Genomic DNA, 16,952 nt, shown 5'->3' with positions numbered 1-16,952 from the left:
GCTGAAATGCCAGAAACTGGTCCTAGGAAGCTTGTTTTCGGTCCAGGGAAGGCATGGCTTGGCAGTTCGGGCTGGACTGTTCCCATGAGGCACAGGGTCAGACTGATTTGCATATGGCCATGTCTGAACTGGGGTGGCAGAGTGGGCTAAAGAACGGTGATGGATCAAGCCCAGATCTTTTGACTGGGTGTGAGTGTTTGATTGGTTCTGATGCTCCGTCCATCACCACCCCCTTTTGTACCGCTTCTAAGAATGCAGTCTTACTTTTCAAACATATGATGCATATGGAGGTGTTTTTTATTACCACAAACATACTGGCACATTACTAAGTATTAAACGGATGAAAAATAAATCTTTGTTCCATTCCACAATGCTTTTGCTTCAAATAATTCTCTACTCCTAAAGGTATTACATTATCGTAACTGCCGGCTTGTGAACCTCTAGCAACATTCCTTTCACCCCCTGTTTAAAGTTGCTGCCCTTCGTTAACCGGGCACTCTACAAGCTATTGACAGTTGTTTTCAGTGTGGTTAATGGAATGTACCTACTTTAACTTTAACATGTTACACACATCCAGTAATTTGCCAACCTCATCCTGCTTGTCAAAGCAAAAATCACCTTCTACTGAATCCTGTTTCCAGTCTCTTCATCTTCAAGGTCCCCGTAACTGCAATGCACTGCCTCCTGATATCAAAATCTCCCACTCTTAACAAGTTAAAATACAGCCTGAATAGACATCTTGTGAGATAAGAAGGAAAATGCCAAAAGACTCACATCCCATGTAAATTCTAGATATATCGTCCATATGTTGCATTTATCTCGCTGAACATTCATTGCAAAAGAACTTTTCTTCAATAATGTATTCATCTACTGTTTTTGTGATATCCTCTCTTAACAGAACATCGTGCTATGAATCCACGCTGCTGTTTGGTACACCATTTGTACTTGAAATGTCTGGTTTCTGATGTTAAATACTTAAAACTCTCAGATAGATGCATTCTAGATGAAAAATGCTTGCATCTATGGTGTTACAGATAAATGTAAGCATTCTCCCTTACAGACCGTTTGAACAAAGCAGATGTTGGTGACCCTTAATATACATCACTATTTGAATAATTTGTATCCCCTGGATTCTGTTTTAAGCTGGTATGTTGTGAATATTTTTCTTCCTCATATAAATCACCATTGTTCCCTCCACTGCCATTAGAACTTCACATATGAGCGAAAGTGGTATTCTCGCAAAGACCTTGCCCGACATCGGATATCTGGCGACCCCGATGATACTTCCCACAAAGGTCACCCACTATGCAAATTCTGCGACGAGCGTTATCTGGACAATGATGAACTGCTGAAACACCTGCGAAGAGATCACTATTTCTGTCACTTTTGTGATTCTGATGGAGCGCAGGAGTATTACAGGTATGTCAAAGCCACTGTTTTTTGTGAATCAAAATGTCCTTATGTCATAAAAATATTTCCTTAGGCCAGGCTTAATTGGTTTTAATATCAGTCTGTTTTTTAAAGTAGAGATCACCTTCTGTAATAAAAGGAAGCTTTTTATCTGTTTTATTTGTTTTTACATCGTGTTTATTGAGATCGGAACAAACCTTTGTGATTTGATGTTTTTATTAATTCAGCCAGGACTGTTTTTTTTGGTAGGGGTATCTGAGTTTGGTAATTCCTCTAAGAGTTATGTACAGTGGTAAAATAGATGCATCATGCAAGCACAAAATGCTGTAAGAGCTATGGTTGCCAGGGTTTCAAAATCAAGTGTGTAAAATTGATGTTTACATGTTGGGTCCATACAAGTCGTTCTGTTGGTCGAATGTGCGGTCTCGTTAGTTAGGTGCAATTAGTATATTTCGAAAAGGTTCATGTTGTATCTTGAGTATTGTATCGTATTCGGTGGCAGGCACATGGTCCATGTTTTTAAGCACCTGTGTACAGTGCTTCCTGCCAGGTAATTTCCTCAAGATAACAGTTTTCCTTTCCTTCCTGAACATTTAGTAGATTGGTTGTGTCCTCACCCTGGTTGACTTGCCCAATGTTCCCTTCTTTAGTTTTCCCTTAACTTTGTTTTGTCGGGCTAGTGTGGTATATACTGCCAGCCTGTTTCTGCGTTAATTATAGCTTTTGGGATTTGTATTGGTAGTTCTATGTACAAGACTTGACAGTCTTGTAATCATAAGACCGTGACCAGGATAACTGTAGACTATGGTTGCTGTGGTGCAGATTGAGTAGCTCTGCTAGCAGTGTTTAGTTTATTCCGTTCAACACTGTTCATGTGGGGTAAAGACAAATTTCAAGTTGAACAGTACACTTGTTTTGTTTTTACTTATACTGGGATGGAACTTCATCCAGGTACAGGATTTATGCAATATAATTTCATTTCTTGAATCTTTCCTCCAGTCAGATGATGGTCCATCTGCATGCACTATGGGGAAGGGTGGGCATTTGATTACATCTTTTCAGAGGGTGTGCTGGCAGTTAAAGTCTTAGAGGGATTAGCAAGGTTTATTCCGAATGTGAGGACTGATTGGGCTAAGTTTCCATCGGCTGTGAGAAGGGAGGCTGTGGAGCGTATGTCATGGGATTGATCAGCGGTGTTTAGTCTGTGCAGGGGCTGACTGTCAAAATAAGCCTGCGTAATTTGGAGTCCTTTTCTGTCTTAAATCAGTGTTTTAGCAAGGGAGGTATATGATGTACTTTGCATGTGATAGGTGTGTCTGATATTTCATTTGCATGCCAAATATATTGTCTAGGAGGGTGCTGAGATTTAAATATCACCAGTTGTGACTGATGGCTTTAGCTTGTAGTGAAGAGCATGTCATGATTATTTGTTAGTCTAGTGGGGTTAAGTGATGTGATGTAATCTGGAGACACTTTAAAAGAGAGAGCCTTGCTGGGTTAGGCATTGTTGTTTTGTCCTGAAAGAGATCGGTTGGGCTTAATGTGTGCATGCTAGGAGGGACTGGTTTAGTGCATCCTACTTTTGGTTTGCAAGGCACCAGGAGGCCAGAATTAGAAGGCATTTAATTATCATGCCTTTGGAGTAACTGGATGTTACATTTTATTCTTAGTCGTCTGGTGTAGTGGGGTGGGGGAAGGTGTCCCATGCGGATGCCTGGACAGAGACAGAGTTTTTTTTTTTTTTTTTTACATCGAGCTCTAACTTTAAAAGTGGCAAAATGGCAATGTTATTTTTCTTATTTTTATACTTTATTACTTTTGAGATGAACGCAGCGTCTGCTTTAGGGACACCACGCTTTCTCTCAGCTTTTATTTTTTAAAATAAAATTGCATGCTGCTCTTCAACAATTCCAGCCATGCCATACTCAACAGGGTTGGAGAATGCGTTTCGCCCATCACACTCAAAGCCCACTGTGTTCGTGTGCTTGCGCTCCCGCTTTTATCGTGGAAATTTTTTACTGTAATTACTTTGAAAAAGCGTCCTTGCAGCTTTTCAACTATTGTTTGCACCACACAAGTGCTTGGGTTACCACCGCATTGCCACTTGTCGTATTAGTCACCCCATCCATTCAGCCGGCTATGGCCTTTTAGTTACTAGACAATAGATAATACTTTTCATTCTGAAGCCCTTACATACGATACGTACCAGAATGGAACAAAAACATAGGACTGGCCGAGGGTGACACGCATGGCATCAATGAGAATTCAGTCAGGAATGGCTAGGGTAGTCTTCTTGTTCCAAGTTAAGCAAAAACAAAGGTTTCCAAGTAATCAAGGAGCGGTTCCAATTAATGGAAACTCCAACCTCTTTCCACTGCAGATTGCATTCTGGGACTTGCAGTTCACAGATTAGGTATACGAATCCTAGCCAGCAAACTGCTGATGGTTAAAATGCAATGACAGGCTGAAGGTGTCACACATGTGACACTGGAACACTAGGAGGTACATCAATTTTGTTGCTGACCTTTTTAATTTGCACCTCATAATCTCTCCAATGTTTGTTCCGTTCCTTATTAAACAAGCAGCATAAATGTTGGCAGATCCGTTTCATTCCCTTTTTCACAAGTTATGCATGGATCAGAATTTGTCTGTGCTAAAATATTACACAACAGAGTCGTTTTAGAAACAGCTGTGCCATATGTTTATTGCATTAGTTTCTCCATTTTGTCCTAATGGCAGGTAGCAAAGTCTGATTTAAAAAAACAAACAAAAAAAAAACACCAATGAGATATTGAACAAGATGCAAAAGTGGGGCAAATAAGCCTAATAATGCTTCAGTCTATGGCAGCACAGCACCCAGGATAATGTGCTGCATGACTAACCACTTCTAAGGTTTCAAAGGCGAGACCTATTGGCAATGCCAATGCTTGTTTTTTTGGTGGGGCAGAAGGTGGATTTCCAGCAGGAGGTTGGTCTTGTCTAAAGTGTTGTTTCTTTTCTGTCCCATGGTTTGGAGTATATATTTCAGATAGATAGGAAGACTGATGAAATGCTTTGTATCTGGTGCAGGCAATTTTGAAGTTTATTTAGGCGTTGCTTTTTCTCCCTTAGTTGGAGTTTGTTATTTAAACTGCAGATTGTTTTACAATTTCTATAGGCTTGCGAAACACATTTGCCTTCATTCTCTTCTAGTTGTTTGAATAAGAGCGGAGTTTGGTTCTGGCTTTTTTGTACCACTTCATGCCTGTTTAAGTTTTTTGACTTTGAAGACATCCTGTTTACTTGCCTTCAGTTGAGTAACAAATGATTGAATTGCAAGCGGTATCAGATTTGCCTTCCTTTACTGCAGGGCATGCAAAGAAAAACCTTTAGTCAATCTTGGGCTGGCTCTTTTTTCCCACTTACCCCAACTCACTTACTATTGCAGAAAAAAATCATTTGTTTTTGTGTTTATAAGAAAAAGGATCGCTGGGAATTTCTCTTTGGCTGCTGTGTAGTCGGGGCAATTAAGTTCGTTTTGACAACGTCCTTTGTTTTATATTGAGGATATTGTTCATCATCCTTTAATTGCAGCTGGGGTTGTTTGTTTAGTTAAGGAAATTGCAAGACAGTAATGATAAACTGTTCGCAATACCTTTCTAAGACGACTACTAGCTAAACTTTGCTTTGAGCATTTCTCTTGTATTGGGGTAATGTGTGTAGTGCATCACTGTTGTACCAATCCGAGATGTCAAACATATTACTGCTAAACTTGGTGGACATCTTGGAACAGTAAAGTGATAGACTGTAGACAATACTATTTCAGACTTAAAAGTAGCAGCCCTGTTTCACAGTCAGACCTTCACTCTAATAATTAAAAAAAAAAGGGGGGGGGAGGAGGAAGGAAATTAAAGCAGACCTATAAAAAGACCAAATGGAAAAATAAAGGAGTGGTACTGAAGCGCGCTCATTTTCAGGTGGAAATGCATATACGAATAGACAAAATGCTATCGCTGGCAGGGCAATAGAGTAAATGGCTAAAGTTGTCTGCACCATCGCCCAGTGCTTTGGGTTGTCAATGGCGGAAGCAGCATATGAATCGCATTCGGAGTAGTTCTCGGTGTATGTATTTTTGAATGTTTTTTATTATTAGTACAAGAGACTGGCACACATGACATTTGTCTGTCCGACATTAGGACTACCTTAAAAACACACACAGGTAAATACATTCTCAAAACAATTGTATATATGCATTAAATAAATCAGGTCTACTATTTTTATTATTATTGTAACTATGCAGAGAACAGAACTGGAAATATACCACAAGACCTACACTGGCCAAAGGAGATGGGGATGTGGTCTGTATTGGCAGGTAGTGTGTTCTGAGAGGCTGCAAATATCGCCTGCTGAGTGGGCACACTGCCTGAACTAGTGTCTCCATGCCCATGGTAGCCCATAGGGTTTTCTATGAGTTTGCAGGAGCACCCAGTCTGGATGGAGGTGGTGGGACAACAAATTGCAGGGTTGGTCAAGAGATGTGAAAGTCTGGATTCTGTCTCTGGTATATAGTGCCATTATTTTCAGAAAGGAGGCATGCTTAAGTCATTTACCCAGCCCTCTTAAAGCTGTTGGGATGCCTATAAAATGTTAACAGAGCTTCCAAACCCACGATAGAACATAGTTTTTCCTGTGATCACTGTTCCTGTAAGCATTGTATATAAAAGAGGTTTATCCAAGTGCTAGGCACAACACATTAGTTCCCTTATTTATTGTCTGATGTATTGCCCTTTGCTATTATTTGTGTCCCAGATTTTGCTTCTAGATTTTTGACCTTCTGGACTTTTATGTCTGGATTCTTCTTGGCTCTTTTCTCCTATGTGATGTCAAAAGGAGGATGTCCCTTGCTTATTTCTCTAATACAAGTCTTCGATCAAGAGCTACAAGTTTGCCAATGATTTTTTAACCCCCTTGTAGGTTTTCCTCCTAAGTGCGACCTTTTTAAGTACACTTGCCACCTTTCACGTGTACCATTCTGTATAAATGGGCCCATATGCTACTCAGTTGATTTTCCCTTTCCTTGGATCGTCAAGGAAGCAACTTAACAGACCTCCATGCTGAGTCCTTGACCAATGTGACGCACTCCATGAGTTTGGCAATTTTGTGTAGCCTTCACAGAACCTAGCACAAGAGAGAACACTGTGGGTCCTTCCCAGGACTTAGCACAGAGTTACAACAAATGTACCATGAGAATTTGGTGATATAGCAGGCGTGGGTGTCATGGCCTGCCAGCATCCTAGTTGTTCCTTCTAGTGCCCTGAATTTATGTTGGGGTCCAGTGAAGTTAAGACAAATATTGTTTTCTCTTAAGTGCATTTTGCGTTTTATCCTACATAGTTTTATCAAGACCAAGTCAAGGGGGATTACCTTTTTGGTTGCCTTACAGGGTCTGCATTGATTTGGGCTAATCCTTCAGTAACTAATGTGGATCCTTATCTACAGTCTTATGGTACCTTCTTGCTAGCCTTTAAGTAGGTGCTTGAAAGTTCAGACTTGGAGGATTCTGCTACGGCTGCAGTGTGTTTTATCCAGCCAAGTGGAATGTATATATTGACTTTGTGTATCTCTTGTATTTGTTAGTTGGTTGCTTTTTTGTTAGTTGACAGCTGAAACAACTTGGGTTAAAATCACTTGAATGATGCTCTTTTGACGTGGTCTGAGGGAAGAAATTCAGGACAAATTGATTTGATTGCTAAATCTGTCTTTATTGAACTTATTGATTTGATGCTGCAGATTGGTCAAAGATCACGGAAGAGAAGAAAGTCTTGAGGCTATTTCGATAGAGCTTCTATGTCTGGTAGACTGTAAATTTCTGTGGAGTTCATGGCTCAAGAAGCACCTATACAATTAGAAGTTTTGAATTGTCCTTTGCTGAGAGAGAAAGGGAGCACTGGTGTGATATACTAGACTGTGTTTATATTGTGGCAAAGCTGAAAACATGACCCAGGGCAGTATTAATCACCCTCAGAGTAACCATGCAAAGGCTCAGTCACCCTCTGAGCAGGAGATGGACTCCCTTATATTGGATCGGCTGTGATTAATCCTGATCATCTGTATCTTGCATCTGTTAATATAAGAACACCAGAAGAATAGTCTGCTAATACTTCTGCTTATTTGGATAGTGGTGCATGTGGATTGTTTATTGATCATGAATGGGCAATGAAGGATAACCTTACTGCAGGTAGCTCGCTCTTTATCTGATATATCAATAACCTGATATAGTGTGTAAATAGTCCAGGGGTTCCCTTTCTAGTGGACAGGGCTTGATATGCAATCCCAAAGTGCTCTATAAGAGGGTAGTGTGGTTGAGCAGACTTCGGCTTAACACAGGAGTGAAAGACACTTGCATTTTCATGCAATAATTAATTAATGAAAACAGGACCCAACAAGGAGAGCCACGCCAATTAATAAAAATATCAAGTATCTTTATATATGTTTAGACATCCGAGAAAAATCATTCAGGTAAGTACGTTTTTAAATATAATTTTTTTTCACTTTAAAAAGTGGGCACAGTGCAATTTCTAAGTTCTGCAATGTTATCCTGTGGAAGAAAGAACAAGTTCTGTAAACAGGTATAGTACAGGGACTTAAGAGACCAATCTCCAGGAGTTAAGGTGAGTGGTGGGCAAGCCCCGAGGCAGTGCCAACTGTACACCACCATCGGCACAAGGGCGGCTGGGTGCAGGGTGCTAAACCTCACTGGGAGCCCATTGTATTTCAAGGGAGATCGGTCACTTTGCAAAGAGGCTTCAGGCTCAGGCCAGGAGGCCAGTCGTGCTGAACCAGCAAGGGGGTACAAGACATACAATGCTTGGGGATGGGAGGACACCTTTGGTCCTCTTCTCCGAAGCCATGGGGCGACGGGTGCAGGGTTGTCCCTAGGCATCTGGTTTTCCTTACCGAAACAGTTAAGGGGCCTGCGTGCAGAGACTGCAGGCAACGCCGGGAAATTCAGGAGGGGTGAATCCACGATGGACTCAAGCTCTGGAGGGCTGAGGAACCGTGTTGACACCGGTGGCCCTCTTCCACTTGGGCCAGAGGCGACAGGTGCAGTGGTGACTTTGGGTGTCGGGCTTTGGCGGTTCTGGAGGCCTCAGAGTCTTCTCTTTCTGAGTTTCTTCAGAACAGGTCTGCTGTTCACAGCAGGTCTTGAGTCTTTTTCGAAGGCAGGCAATCCTTCCAGGTTTCTGGAGTCCGCTTTGGTGCTTTTTTCGACTAGGGTTGGTTCCAGGTCATCTGCTTCTGCTCTCCTCTCTGCTTTTGCGGCTCTTCAGTGTCCTCCCTCTTCTTAGGTCATCAGAATCTGTTTTTCTGGTGCCAGGGGCTCCCCTAAATACTGAATTTAGGGGCATTAGGTGAGTGTAGGATAGAAGCCAATGGGCTACTGACCCTTAGTGTCACTACCCCCCCTATCTAACCACTTCCTTTGGGAAGTGGGCATAACCATGTCTCAGAATTGCCTAGGTGTGCCATCTCAAAGATGGCTACCTATGAAAATGTGTGTCCACCTGGCAGTTAGCCCACCTTTGGGGTGGTAATAGTTTGGGGATGGCACGGCTACCTGACTAGCTAATTTACCTCTTGTCCAAGTGGGCTCTGGCTGGGGAGTAAGGGGGGAGGAGCCTCTCCTGTTAGGGGAGCGAGAGGCGCATTCCAAAGGCGGTGACTTCTTTGAAGTTAGCCAGCCCAAGGAGGCTAATCAGCAGGTCATTCTGTGGGAGGGGTTGTTACACCCTCTTCCCGAGCTGGCCTTTGTTCTGGGTCTCCTGAGAGCAATGGCCCTCACCCCCTAGGAGGTCCTAACAGTGTCTCGGGCGGCAGACTGACATAGACCAGTCAGCAAGCCCACCAGAGGCTGGTAGATTTTCAGGGGGCACCTGTAAGGCGCCCTCTGGGTGCATGTATTCATAAAACCAACACTGGCAGCAGTGTGGATTTACCAATACAAGATGTTTGATACCAAACATCCCTATTTTCAATGAGGCCATCATGTACCTAGGTTAAATGGCTTCCCCGGTCACTTGTACTGGCAGTAATAGGATTGATCAGCACAGGGCATATCTGCTTATGCAGGTATGCCCTCACATGTAATATTAAGCACCCTGCCTAAGGGCTGCTAGGCCTGCTGTAGGGGTGACTTACAAATATTACATGCATTGTTGGGGATGTTTGACATGTCGTGTTTTTACTTTTGACTGCACCATAACACAGAGCCTGAAATGGCAGTCTTGCATGTGCTTGGTGAGGGGTCCCTTAGGGTGGCACAATTTGTGCTGCAGCCTTTAAGGACCCTCTTTATTACCTCCGCTCCTAGGTACTAGGGTATCATTTACTAGGGACTTGCAGAGGGTGCTAAAGATGTTGACTGTTGGGGGAAACAATTGTACAGTTTTTGGGAAAGCAGGAACCCAGTACACTTCAATCAAAATTGCATCTAATACCAGGCAGAAAGTGGGGTGGGGGGGGGGGGAGTACTGCAACAAATAACAGTTTCCTACACTTACGTAAGAGAGTTAAGAAGGCTCCTGAAGCGATTTGACCTGTTGATGTCGCACTATAATTTTCGGGGCCAATATACAAGAATTCAGTTTGATTGCAAGTCTTATTTGCCGATCATTCAGACATACTATATTTTGGCATTATTGCCTCTCCTAATTATGGTGTCTTTTTTTTGGATCTTCTCGGTTCAAGAGGCATACTCTATATTTCAACAAGCAGACTCCAATTAAATATATTAGTGACTAACCTGTTGTCCATACCATTGCAGTGCCATGCTTTTTCTCCAGTTTTTACGTCTCCTGATAAATGATTGTGTCCTTCCAATTGATTCTTGAGCCATTGTTCCTTTGGGAAGCATGTATTCGCTGATTGAGAGCAACTGAGATCTTTAACAGCTTATTTTCAGAAGAATGTAAAGAATTATTTAATTGCACCACCTTCTTCACCTGCTGAGAACCATTATTAACTTTGTATCCAAGAAATACCAAACTGTTAAACCTTATATGGATTACAGAGGCACAACGTGATTGAGGCTAGATATCCAATGCCTTTTATAAAGGACATTTTGGAACCCCATTCGTGGAGCACACAACAATTTTGATTCAAGAAGCTATCATTTGCTGGGAATAAAAGAAGTCAATGGGTGAAAAAAAAATGTTTTGCTCACTATTTGGGCATTTTAGATATTGTGCAACGCCATTGGAATGGTGCCATGCTCCTGCCTTCTTGGAGCACTTTAGATAATCCGTATTCTCCGATATCTTGAATCGGTTTGTCCTGCTTTATTACAATGACATCCTGATGTTCTAAAAGACTCGTGATCCGCATCAATCACCAATGAATTTGGTGTTATCAGGTGTTTAACAATATAATTTAAATTTAAAACCTGGGAAGTGTGAGATGTGAGAAAGTAGCTTAGTATCTTGGGTTCCAACTGAATGTGTCTAACCTATCAATAGATCTAGGAAAGTTTCAGAAATTTTCGATTGGCCTTCACCCAGTGCTTAGTTTGTAAAAACAAAAAATAGGCTCCAGGGCTCTCGTCAGGAGGCCATTGCAGCTTACACCACACATTGCCATAGCCATGCTGCCAATAAATAGTGAAAGACACAACTACTAACCATCACGCTCCTTCAAGTGTGACAATTCGGACTATTCCAAGCCCCCAAAGCTATAAGAATGGCTTGGGCGGCAGGTAACAATCATTTTCAACGCCTTTGCTGTCAGGCCTCAAACCCCCAACCCCCCCCCCCCCCCCCCCCTCCCCGCCAAGACTTTTTAGGGCTATTTGCGGTAGTTCGCCTGAGGATTCTAAAGGTACCCATGGTTTGTGGATTGTCCTAGAGGGGACCGAGATTTTAGCCAAAATACAGCTACATTTTGGGGGGGGGGGGGGCGGAATAGCGAAAAAAGTGCCCAAAGCAGTCGGCCCGAAAAGGTATACAAAAATGGTGCTTATCTACATGCCGTGATATCCCCTCACTGTCTACACATTATTGCCATTCCTTGTCTCAGGCATTTGGCCCACCCACTCAAGTGAGATATCATTTTTTTCAGGAGACCAGGGGGAATGCTTAGTGGTAGGAAATTTGCGCCAGCGCACTGATCCCACACAGAAAATTGAGGAATGGAGACCAATCGCGTTGTCAATATCCTAGAAATTCACGAGCAATGCTTGCGGGACCATCATCCTTTTGCGTGGCAAGGCTAGAAGGAGGACTGCGATTCGTCTCCATTGTGCTGGGGATCAGACACAGAACAGTGCATAGTCATGAGCTAACCCCTTAAAAGTCAGAAAGAGGTCCCCACCTCAATAGAAGCATTATATGGAAAGATTGAATAGGTTATACTCCATTCAGTGACAAGCAGGAAAAAGCATTGGCATAGCCAATAGGTCTCGCCTTTGGGACCTTATAAGTGTTTAGCTAGAGATATTGACTTTGCCTATGTCTTTAAGCAGTGCTGTACAGAAGTCTGCAGCATGCTGAAAAGTTATAATAAAGAAGTGTCGGAAGCATTTTTTGTTACCTTGTATTATATGACCAAGCAAGCATTCTGTACAACTGAACAACCATATTAAAAAAGTATTAACAATAAATAATGTCTTGAGATTTTTTTGTCCTTTTAATGCTGGCAACTTCTATCTGCCTGTCCCAATGGTTGCTTATGTTTTTTTTGTTAGGGGGCATAAGTAAGAGGGTGAAGGTTGGGAAATAGTACCTGTATAACAGTCGGTGAGTGTCAGTCAGTGAGTGAGAGTCAGTCAGTGAGAGAGAGAGAGAGAGAGAGAGTGAGAGAGAGAGAGAGAGTCAGACAGTGAGTCAGTCAGTCAGCGAGAGAGTCAGTCAGTGAGAGATAATAAAGTGAGGAAGAGTAAGGAAAGACGAGATTAGCATGACGCAAGAAGGTAGTGGCAGGCGTGGAGAGGAACATTACCGAGACAGGGTGGAGTGTGAGGAGCAGCAGTGTAGGAGGGACAAGAAAAGAGTGTGAAGCAAAATGCGGAGGCAGTGGCGGCTGGCCCTGATGGGCATCTAGGCATCCTCCTTCGTTGTGTTCAGGACCTCCAAAATTTAAAATCCTGTGCTTTCCAACCTTATCCAGCACCTATCATTTGGACACCATCTACTTCCCTCAGCAGTGCTTTCAAAATTACCCCTTCGTCCAGAAACCTCGTGGCTCAAGTCAATTCAAGTCAATTAACGAAAGCTAATCACTACATAACCAACACAGAGTAACTGCAGGTTGATATGGATTGTTTTAAATTCAAGAAATCAGCTCTCTCATTCCATTCAAGACGGAGTAACTCATTAGTACTCAGCAGGTTTGACTATAGGAGCGTAGCAAGGCAGTGCTTCGCAGTAATGCAAACCATGAAATTGGAACCCATTACCAATTTTGGTAGTAATAAACGGTTTCTAATTGGGATGAAGTGATTCCTTCACAGCCCTTTGTCCCAGTGGAATAGCACCTGCTGAACTATTTCTAGCTACGCTGTAGGGGTATTGGAACAGTTATTCTAATGGGCCTCCCTCAGTTATTTTTGCACCACTCAACAAGGTCCAAAACTTTGCAACAAGAGCTTTGTACCATCTATATAGGCATATTCCCACTCCACCATACAGTCACTTATCTGGTTGGCTCTCTGCCAAAAAAAGTACCATACTAAATCTCCTGACACTTGTATTCAAATCAGTAAATGGCACAGCAACTAACTACTGTCTAACATACTGTCTACACTCTTACCAAGAATTTACGACCAACTAACCAGAACTTTTTCCACCCTAAGCCACCTCCAGGTTCGGATCACTAATAGGCCCTCACCACTGTAACACCCTACCAAAAAACATTCAGACATCCACCTCTCCAAGAGTTCAAAATGGTACTGAAAGCTTGAAGAACGCAAAAGAGTACCGCTCCCTCATATTGAAGTAAATCCGTGTATTACAAGCATATATGCTTAAATAGGAGTAGAAAGGCAAATTCAGTAAATGTATGACTGTATTTGTCAGTGTTCTCCACACTACTGGTGCTATTAATGACGCAAATGTTGGAGGTGGTTTTAGTGATGCCGTAGCGTTGCTGGCTTCCCTCTGTTTCCTGTCTGCACAGACATGATGTCGATTTTGGTTTCCCTCTGCATATTTATAGCATCACTATATCCTCTCTAGACTGTTGATGCAGATTCGGATTTCCTAACTTAAGTGACATGGCTGGGGGAAAGGGGGTTAGTTATGATTCTCTTTTGTCATTAGAAGAGTCTATCAACCATCTCCCAGAGGTGGGGAAAGACGGGGGGAAGGGAGGAGGGAAGTTTTGAAACAACGTTGAAGCCCTTCTCAGGCGATTACACCAAGTTAGCAAATTGATTTGGAGAGATACAGGCATGTCGGCATAACCAATAACCAAGCGTTCAAAATGTTTGCATAATGTCCTTCTCGACACATGATATTTAAACTTTAAATAGTAGCTTTTTGTTTGCACAGTAACATTTTAGACTTTCGAACTTATCCCCTAATTTATTTGCATAACAATATCTATGTAATCTTTCTAATAGAATGGAATCATATATATTTGTCCGGAAAGAGGCCCGTTTAGCTGTATACGAAACGGTCTATGCAGCACACCAGTGGATGACCAGAGATGTGTCGGGTGCTCTTTAGCATCCTCGGCAATTGCCCAAAAATGTTTGATTCGAGTAAAACACTTTAACTTTTTAAGTTTGTCTAATGAAGACATGGTGTCCGATCTACTACAGTCCTAATTACATGTAACCCCCTTCGTCCAATTGCGTTGTAGTTTGTGTGCTGGGTTTTAAACCAGATCGTACACAGTGGTCCTATGTACAGGTTATACCGAAGATGTTTCCGGTATAATGTAAAGCGTTCGGTTTCCCCTTGGAACTAGGTGTCCTCTATATTGTTCCAGTCTTAGAAATAAATAGAAATATGGGGCACAGCTGATAAATAGTTTGGTTGCCAATTAATCGTGCTAGACTCATTCTTAAAGAATGATAGAGTGCGTACATGTGTGCCGGAGGTGGCGTCATACATGTAATGGTCTAGTAGTGGGAGGGACGGGGATGAAAGGTTCGCTTCCTTCACTGACTCGGAACCAAATAGTATTGTTTTCAGCATAAATATTTCAAATGGTTTGAACTTTACATTTTCAGTATTGGGTGATTACATTTTCTTTACCACAGACGATAGCAGCGCAGGGGCCCCCTCCTTCTAGATAAACCATCAGCCACTAAAAAGCCTCAGATATCACACCAGACTGAGCTGTACCACTGCACTGAATAGGTCAGGAAGCTTCACGTGCTGTTTAAAAGGATCCTTCAAGTTAAATTTACCCCTTTGAATCTTGGACGGGTCATCTGTTTCTGGGGAGCATGTTCCCATGCGAGTTTAATAGTTTCCGAATTATTGGGGTTGGGCTGTGGTTGACACCTCTTTCTTGCTGGCATTTGGTCTCTCCCAACCCATCTTCCGATGAGCAGACAGGCCGCGAAGACAGCATGGGCGGCAATAAGCCGTCTGGTATTAGCGTTATTTATGTTTGCAAAAGCATTCTGTCGCGCAACGGTGGTCTCTGCTAGAATGAATGGTACATTCATACGATGCGCCTAAAAGCTCAATGAAACAATTAGCAATAAAAAAGGGAAACTCTAATTTACGGTAGAACACAGAGACAAGTAGCTCATCTCCCACCCACCTACTAGTTTTTAAAAGCAGGTTTCACATTCAAGGCAACCGAAACTGCAGTCTCAAAGGCAAATGCACCCTTAATACCTAAAAGGTTGGACACTCAAGGACAAAGTTTATGGCATAATCAAACGGCAGCCTCTCTTTCAAAGGAGCTTGTTATTAGAAGACTCTCAAAGCTGTTCAACAGTCAGAGACACTTTCAGATGTATTCAATTATTCCCACACATTGTATACACGTACATTGCCACAGCTGAACAAGCTCCAAGAAACTTGAAGCGATCCCGGAGCTAGGGGAGGAGTTGAGAGCTGTCATCACATGATCAAGCCCTAAGGGCACTGCAGCAATCCTAGTGCTAGGGGGGGGAGTTGAGAGACCTTGTCACAAGATGCTAACAGCTCTTTACAAGCACTCGTGCTGGCATGCCCCTTGCAAGAGTGAGCAGCGGCGCGCAGACCATATGTTTTCAATTAGCGCGTGCGCCGCTGCTCGCTCCCGCAAGTTGGATGCCAGCACAAGCACGAGTACTGAAAAAGAGCTGACCAATTTCTAAAGGTCATCTCCTAGAGTAGCGCATGCGCGCTGCCTAGGTGAGACCTAAAAATACGGTAGCCCATGCAAGAAACGGGCAGTTAGACAGCTGCTTGAATGGACATTAAAATTCTCCAAGACTCCGATTTTTATATGGTTCTCCTGAGGAAGGCTTATTAGCCGAAATGCACATAGAGAATAGGAGATCAATGCAGTACCCAATAGATACTAAAAATATTAAATAGATGAAGAAAGCTGGAGCATACTGTATACTCTGACCATAGAAGAGTATTAAATAATGGAAGAAACAAGATGTGTATTATAATTGTTATAGGTTTGCACAATCAGACTTCCAGTCTGTGTATGTTATATGTATCAATAATATTGAAAAAAAAGACACAGATGCCTCACAGCTTTGATATGTTGTCAAGAGTATGGAGTGGTGTGACTGAGTGAATGATACAAGATATTTTTTGCAATTGTACATAGATATTATAGGTTGTGGAGTCCATTAAAAACATTGATGAAATTTTAATAAATTGTATGTATTGAGCCTTATTGTGATATATACAGGATTTAAAGTTATAAGGATAGTTGCCTGAGAATTGACACTATTATTATAAAAAATAAACATGGCCCCCCATAAATATGGCCCCCCAAGGAGAGTGAGCCTTCCCTATGGGGTCCCTCCCCTTAAAAACATAACTCACTCTTGGCTAGTGGGCTTTTGTCCCCACAAAGGGCAGATTGTCCTACAAACTGCTTATCTTACCCTCTGGGGAGGGGGAATAACGAAAAAAAATTCTCTTCCCAAGGGGTCGCTCTCCAAACAAGAAAACAATCCCTGGTGGAACGGGATTAAAAAACAAAAAAAGTATCCAAGGGGAGTGACCTTTGCCCAAGGGGGTTCTCCCCGTAATCATAATTATAAATTATTCCCTGGCTTCTACTGGGTTTTTAATAACCTGAACAGAACTGTTCAGGACTTTTAGCCACGAAGTGGGCTTATCTGAATGGAGACGCATACTAGAGAACCATTTGAAGTTTGAACAGGCCATCAGGATTTGCAGCACTTGCGAAACCTTCATTACTACTCCAGCATTTTTTTTGTTGTTGTTCGTTATGACTTACATTCCTGGTACAAAGAATATGCTTGGAGATACCGTATCTTTTTGTTATCCAGAATTCTCACTCACTTATGATCGGCCTGTAATTTCCTCATAGCCAGTGGATGAAGCAGTTCACTGCTTCTTAGACAATGGTAAGGTGAT

At 42.3% G+C, this 16,952-nt stretch overlaps 1 protein-coding gene across 1 annotated transcript in view; it reads left to right on the top strand.

Annotated features, from left to right (window-relative positions):
* The window catches only part of ZNF598 (zinc finger protein 598, E3 ubiquitin ligase), a 232,932-nt gene that overhangs the window by 21,689 nt on the left and 194,291 nt on the right, over nucleotides 1-16,952 (top strand). Inside the window, exon 4 of the mRNA XM_085629387.1 lies at nucleotides 1,208-1,419. Coding sequence (XP_085485513.1) covers nucleotides 1,208-1,419 — 212 coding nt within the window. The remainder of the gene's footprint in view (nucleotides 1-1,207; nucleotides 1,420-16,952) is intronic.

This window comes from Triturus cristatus, chromosome 10, assembly GCF_964204655.1.
Source record: "Triturus cristatus chromosome 10, aTriCri1.1, whole genome shotgun sequence".
NCBI classification, from domain to species: Eukaryota; Metazoa; Chordata; class Amphibia; order Caudata; family Salamandridae; genus Triturus; species Triturus cristatus.
Note: the sequence above shows the minus strand (reverse complement) of the source record. Positions and strands in the feature narration are given on the sequence as shown.